At 41.9% G+C, this 7274-nt stretch overlaps 1 protein-coding gene across 1 annotated transcript; it reads left to right on the top strand.

Moving 5' to 3' along the window:
- Positions 1–3261: 3261 nt before the first annotated feature.
- On the top strand, positions 3262–5002 carry LOC134935213 (uncharacterized). Its single transcript, XM_063930414.1, has 3 exons — positions 3262–3456; positions 3533–3745; positions 4306–5002. Exons 1-3 carry the CDS (start codon positions 3321–3323, stop codon positions 4989–4991), a joined length of 1035 nt encoding a protein of 344 aa, XP_063786484.1. The 5' UTR covers positions 3262–3320; the 3' UTR covers positions 4992–5002.
- The last annotated feature ends 2272 nt before the right edge of the window (positions 5003–7274 follow it).

The following is a 7274-nucleotide window of genomic DNA, read 5'->3' as shown; positions in this document are numbered from 1 at the left end:
GGCGGAACAAAAAGCAGAGCGGCAATGGCAGAGGTGACAAAGATACTCCTCTGGGCAGAAAGACATGCAAAAGCTCTGTCGGAAATTTTCATTCCGGGAGTGGACAACTGGGAAGCAAACTTCCTCAGCAGACACGATCTCCATCCAGGAGAATGGGGCCTCCACCCAGAAGTCTTTGAGGAGGTGCAAGTCGTTGGGGTGTTCCTCAAGTGGATATGATGGCGTGATGCCTCAACAAGAAGCTTCAGAAATATTGTTCCAGGTCAAGAGACACACAAGCAATAGCGATAGATGCACTGGTGACCCAGTGGGTGTTTCAGTCGGTGTATACGTTCCCTCCACTTCCATTTATTCCAAAAGTTCTCAAAATCATCAGAAGAACAGGAGTTCGAGCAATACTCATTGCTCCGGACTGGCCAAGGAGGGCTTGGTATCCAGATCTTCAAGAGTTATTAATGGAAGATCCTCGGCCTCTTCCTCTTCGTGAGGACCTACTTCAGCAGGGGCCATTAGTGTATCAGGACTTACCGCGGTTGCGTTTACCGGAATGGCTGTTGAACGCCAGATCCTAGCCCGTAAAGGTATTCCCAATTAAGTCATTCCCACACTTATTCTGGCCAGGAAAGGGGTAACGTCCAAACATTACCATCGAATTTGGAGAAAATATGTATCTTGGTGTGAATCCGAGAAGTCTCCTGCGGTGGAGTTTCAATTAGGATGACTTCTCCTATTTCTACATGCAGGTGTGGATGCTGGATTGAGATTAGGATCTATCAAAGTTCAGATTTTGGCCTTGTCAGTTTTCTTTCAGAAACAATTGGCTTCTCTTCCTGAGGTTCAGACGTTCGTGAAGGGGGTACTGCGCATCCAATCTCCCTTTGTGCCTCCTGCGGAGCCATGGGATTTTAATGTGGTGTTGCAGTTCCTTAAATCTGACTGGTTTGAGCCTCTGCAAGAGGTGGAGTTAAAGTTTCTCATAGTGGTCATGCTATTGGTCTTGGCTTCAGGCAGACGAGTGTCTGAGTTAGGAGCTCTGTCACACAAGAGTCCTTATTTGATATTTCATGAAGATGGGGCTGAACTGAGAACACGTCAGCACTTTCTTCCGAAGGTTGTGTCTTCTTTTCATATCAACCAACCAACCAGTGGTGGTGCCAGTAGCTTCTGACACCTCAGCCGTCTCAAAATCCTTGGATGTCGTCAGAGCGCTGAGGATTTACAGATGGGTCCACCGTTATCTTGACCAGTTTTCTGCGCCTAGTCACAACATGATTTATTAGCATAAACCCTTCATCTATTGTTTTCAGCTGCAATACAATACAGAGAACAATACAGCAGGGGATTAAAGTCATTAAAGGAGGGTATTAAGTCCTGTCAAAGTCGAAAATATTGCAGTACACATATCACGTACAAACTACACACAGATGGCCTCCGTGCGCGTACTTGTTCAGCCGCACGTGCACATATTCGCAATTTGCATATGGTCGCTTCCGCGGTCCTGCGTATTAGCACGTGGTTTGGGTAATTACGGTAGAGTTTGTGATCGCATGGAAAAGCCATAAAAACACATTACATATTTAATCCAAATAGTGCACAATGTACACATAGGGGTATATTTACTAAGATTTTTAATGTTCAGAATTTGTTTGAAGTTGAAACACGACTGACATCGGTAGTGTGAATTTGCAACTTTTTGTTTTTTTACGACTCATTTACTAAGCGTTCGTAATTTGTGTTTTCGTATTTTCCAATGTCGATGTCATTCGTAATATATTTTATGTGATCGCGGCCGACTCTTGTTTTTTCGGCCGTATATTTTTGGTCTTTTTACGAATTCGTATCTTTAATTTCCACGGCAGTGTTTTTGACCCTTCCCGGCCGCGTTATTTTCTTACTTTCGTTTTCGTCACTCGTCCGTGATTGGTTGTGTTTGTCATGGAAGAGTGTCTGTGCTCATTAGTATAAAAACGCCCCCAACCAGCCACACCTCGTGGGATTAGCTAGTGGAGAGGTGAGAGGAAGTTGGTGTTTTGGAGTTGGTGATTTGTTGGTTGGTTTTGGAGGTTTCTTGCGATTGTTGAGTGCTGTATTGTGTGTGTAAGTAGTCTTGTGGTAATTGTTGTGTAGTCTCTTAAAAGTTTGTGTCATTTTTAGTGTTTGTGCATTTTACTTTCAGTCTATTGTCATTGTTTGTTTTTGTGTGTGTGTTTGGTGTGCAGTGGTAGTGGAGGAGTGTGTTTTGTGTTTTTTTTATTAGTGTTATTTGTTGTTTGTCATTATTATGTCCCAGTCAGAGGTGAGTAAGGGGGAGGAGGTTAGTGAGGTGGAGGAGGGTGAGGTTGCTGCTGTGGCCTCGAGTGATAGTGACAGTGATGGTGGTGTTGCTCCGCAGCCACGCACCACTACCAAGACGGGCAGAAATGTTAAATTTAGCTTTGCGGAAAATATGGCTTTGGTGCATGAGTTGATGCGCCATCATCACCAGCTGTTTGGGCGTGATGCGGCCAAGGTGCCTTCGCGCAGGAAAACTGTTCTGTGGGGGAAGGTAGTAGTGGCAGTAAACAGTGAGGGTGTGGTGAAGAGGACCGAGGACACGTGTCGGAAGAGATTCTACGACATCAAGCGCCGTGTCAAGGCCAAGATGGCAAAGGAGGCTAAGTCAGCCAGGCAAACAGGGGGTGGCCATGCCTTTATAGTGTCTTATCGGGAGTGGGAGGAACCTGTGCGGACCCTTATTCCGCATGAAGTTGTTGGTGCGACTAATGTGCCGAATTCGGGTCATCCTAGGCCTGATGGTGAGTTTATTTTTACAAATCTGTTATATCTGCATATGTGTTTATGTCTAATTAGTATTTTAAAAATGATATCGTATTGTTAATATATTTTTATGTTCTAAATTGATTATCTATTTGTGTTTTTTTTTTTATATTTTGTGTTTGTATAGTGAGGTGTTAGGTAGTAATGTTTTTTTTTTTTGGTTTCTTTGTTTAATGTCTGCTGTATTTTACTTGTCTCTGTGGCCAATATGTTAGTGTAGATGGCTAAGTATTGTATGTTTTATTTTTATAAAAATTTCAAATTTTTCGGTTTTTATAATTTTATTTTCAAATTTACTAATTAATGTAATAATGTAAAATATATGGTAATACATGTGTGTATATTCAGCTGTTGGCCATGGAAAATTAGACTACTTGGCTATGTTTTTGTCTTTGGAAATGGAACCTCATTAGCCTGTTTACAAAAAATGAAGCAACCCATTGTTTCAATATTTATTGTTAGAAACTGTACCCATAATGGTAATCATATGTCCACATCACTAAATGTTGCTGCTTACAAAAGTACACACTGTAATTAAAGGTCATAAACACCAATGTATCATTTTTACAGTACGAAAGCAAGCCACCACTTCAAGAACACAAGCAACAGTGTCAAGAGCTGTGGATGCTGGCGATACAGGTAACGCAAAAATGACACCTGTTAATGTGGACACCACAAAAAAACAAAAAAATCTAATGTTTGCATTAATCCATAGGAACTTCAACATCGCATCACAGTCCACAAAGACGTCCTTCACAGGGGTCTGGCAGCCACACGAGCAGGCCTAGCAAGAGACGTCATCCTGATGTCGCACCAACACCAGCATTAAGCACACCCCCACGTCGTATTTCAACTGTGTTGCCTCTGCCACCAGAACACATTTTGGAGAGTACTCAATCACCGGGACCACATTCCCCTCAGCTGTCTGGTGAGTAAACACAAATTACACATCAGCCAAAAAATGTAATAATCCTAGTACTTATCCACAGCAGCAAGCACATGGCTTGCAAATTGTTAAAATCCAAAAACCACTAGAATTTTTGCAAATTTAGAGTGTTCTCTTGTGCCTTACAGTAGTATTGTGTTGTCATTATTTATTTGAATAGTAAAATATTGAGCTTCAGGTAGATTCACACCCTTTCACAATGGTGATAGAATTCATATTGTCATTTACTGTTTGAAATTTTAATGCAAGTATGATATGGCGGGTGACAAATCACTTTTTTTCATGGTGTAAACTTTGTACCTCTGTGTGTTTGTTTCGTAAGTGTGTATTTGTCAAACGTGTCCACTTTTGTTTTGAAGTCATTTTTGTCAACATAAAAACCAACATAATTGGCCTTTTTGATTGTGTATACGAGTCTTGGTGAACATCCTAATTTGCTTTAGAAAAATGTTTGACAAACAAGTCTAGAAAGTTAAACTAAATATCAAAACCAGCATAATTTTCGAATACACTCAAATGTTGTCCCCTTAAACCCCATACAGAACCAGACATCATGCCCCCGGAAGCCCAGCAGGAATCTGAACAGGAAACATACACCCTCCGTCTGCAAGCAATAGATGTTAACCAACCAAGCACGCCTCAGGAAAGTACCCCGCCACCTCAAATGTCACCACACCCACAATTGAGCCAAACAACCCCCCCGCAACAACCTGAACCATCATTTTGGGTAACATGGAACCAACAACAGGCACAGAATATTGATTGCCTACGCACACACACCCAATACCTAGCCTGTCTGCCCCATCATCTCCCGAGACTGTGTAGAAACACAAGCAGGCTCAATGTCCAGCTATGCAGAGTCGCAAACAGTATGGAGCAGATGAGAGCAGATAACAGCCAACTTATTGTTACCTTTCAGCGCATTATGGATGAGCAACACCACCATCAACAGGTCCTCATTCAGTTAATTCAAAGTAATCAAATTATATCAGAAACCATGTCTCGCATCATAGACAACAACACAACAGCCACAACACAACTTACGGCAACCCTGGCTAACCTCAGTCAAAATATTAATTTGTTGGCACAACACCAACAAGGTTCCAGCTCAGGGACCAACACACCTACACAGACCCCAATTTCATCACCAGTTCGAAGATCAAACCGAACCCGCTCCACTGCCCAAACCAAACCCACGTCAGCCACCAAAGAACAGCCTAAGAAATAGGCCACCCTGCAGCTGGACAAAACTAGGTCTACACAATAGCAGTTGTTTGTAATGAAAACACATGTTGTACAGTAATAAATGTGAAAAGTGATTGATGTGCAATGTGTTATGTGCAAAAAACTGTCAGTGTAAGAGGAAAATTTTTGGAGTTAACACTCACATGTGTTGGGAATATTCTAGCATCATTACTAACATGAACGTTTACCACATCACAGCCATAATTATGTGTAAATAATTTTGTAAGGTTGGTGTAAGTCAATGTATGTTTGGCTAATTGGCACACATTACTCAATGTCCATTATGTTGTGCTAATTAGGTAACATATTTCAAACACAGCTTTAGAAGAAAGTCGACACACAACAAACACAAACAATAGGCTAAACAATAATGGTTGTTAGTGCATACTAAATTATTATGTAGTATTGTGGCAAACATTACCTTTGAATGTGAAAAAGAAACTTTTAACATTATAAACACATAATTACTAACCAAAGACGCTATACAAATAGCTAAATAACTGATACCCAACAGTTAGACATAAACACATATCAAGCAAATAAACAACACTCAGCTGACTAGCTCAAGAGGGAGCAAGAGCCACATTACTACAGAAAATACATTGGTGTGCCTTAATTGTTCATATACAAAGCACACAGGCAAATTTACTTACCACTAAAATGTGCCAAAATCAGGTCTTGCCTTACCTGCCTCCCTATATCTGTACTCACAGTATCGCCAGATGTTTCTAACTCCTCTGCTTGCTGACTGTTTTCTTCTTCTTCTTCATCATCATCATCATCATCATGTGGCAGATGTTGCTGCAAACACATGTTATGAAGAAAACAGCAGCAGAACACAATCCTAGTCACCTTTAAGGGACTATACAACAAAAGCCCGCCAGACTTATCCAGACACCGAAACCTTGATTTCAGTACACCAAAACATTGTTCTATCACATTCCGCGTAGACTTATGTGCATGATTGTAATTGTGTTCAGCAGGGGAATCAGGGGCGGACAATGGAGTCAGAAGCCAAGAGTAGCAGCCATAACCCCCATCACCTGAAAAACAGAGATTAGCAGCATTGTAAAATATTGATGCACAAACACAGTGCTAACATAATGTGCAGGTTGAGGTAAGCACAAAATTAAACACAAATACTTGGTACATACCCAGCAGCCAGCCATCCGGCATTTATCCAGCCTCAAATTTATCAAAGAGGGATGACTGACTGAGGATGAAGGAGTCATGGCAGCCGCCAGGGTAACCCGCAACAACACTCATAATTTTGAGATTTGCATCACAAACCACCTGGACATTAGTTGATTGCCCAAAATGTCTATTTATATAAATATATTGCCTGCCCCTAGGTGGTCTCAGCTCAACGTGTGTGCAATCTATGGCACCCAGCACATTTGGCATGCCAGCAAGCTCATAGAAAGCTACCTTGACTGCATGCCACTGAGACTCCTGGGTAGGGAAGCAGATAGAGGCATCTATGTGGGGTTCAAATGCATCCAAAACCTGAGTGTACAGTCAAAAATATAAGGTGAGTGTCTTAAGCACTTTGTTCAAATATACTGTTATAAATTCACATTACACAAAACAGAAATGGGGCATAGAGGAGTATGTATGGTTTGCCTCACCTGATTTAAATATTTTGAAAAGGTGGGCTGTGAGATTCCTATTACATCGCCTGTCACAGCCTGAAAGCTGCCAGTAGCCATAAAGTGCAACACAGCCAGGAGTTTGTGCAGGCCTGAGACAGAGCGAGAGCGTGCTGTCTCAGGGTCTAGGTCCAGTTTGACTAGGTCATACAGATGGAAAATGTTGGTCCTATTTAGCCTGAACATCTTATGACCTGGTCATCGGCCAATGCGTTTAAGTTCAAATGCCCCCTACAAAACCGAGGCCTGCGCAGCCTCCGCGGCACCTGTACATCCTGCTGACAATGTTCAGTTTCCAGGCCCTGGTTTCTTGTAGCCTCATGGAGCAGTCTCAGGAATCCCACAGCAAAACCAAATTCACTGCTACACACGGCAGCAGCCATTTCAGAGTGATTGATTTGGCAAATGTGCTGGCCCACCTTTTAAAGGGCCAAAAATGCAGGTGTGATTAATGATGAAGTCGGAACACATGTAAACACGCTTCTCAAAAGCAGGTCTACTTTTTTCCCGTGTTTTGTTATGAATTGTATTTTTTTACGACCGCAAATGCTGTTTCACGGTAGAGATTTTAAATACGAATGCATAGTAAATGACCGAGTTCTATACCTAAACAGCCG

Source organism: Pseudophryne corroboree, chromosome 6 (assembly GCF_028390025.1).
Source record: "Pseudophryne corroboree isolate aPseCor3 chromosome 6, aPseCor3.hap2, whole genome shotgun sequence".
In the NCBI taxonomy this organism is placed as follows: Eukaryota; Metazoa; Chordata; class Amphibia; order Anura; family Myobatrachidae; genus Pseudophryne; species Pseudophryne corroboree.
This window is presented reverse-complemented; position numbering and strand designations above follow the sequence as displayed.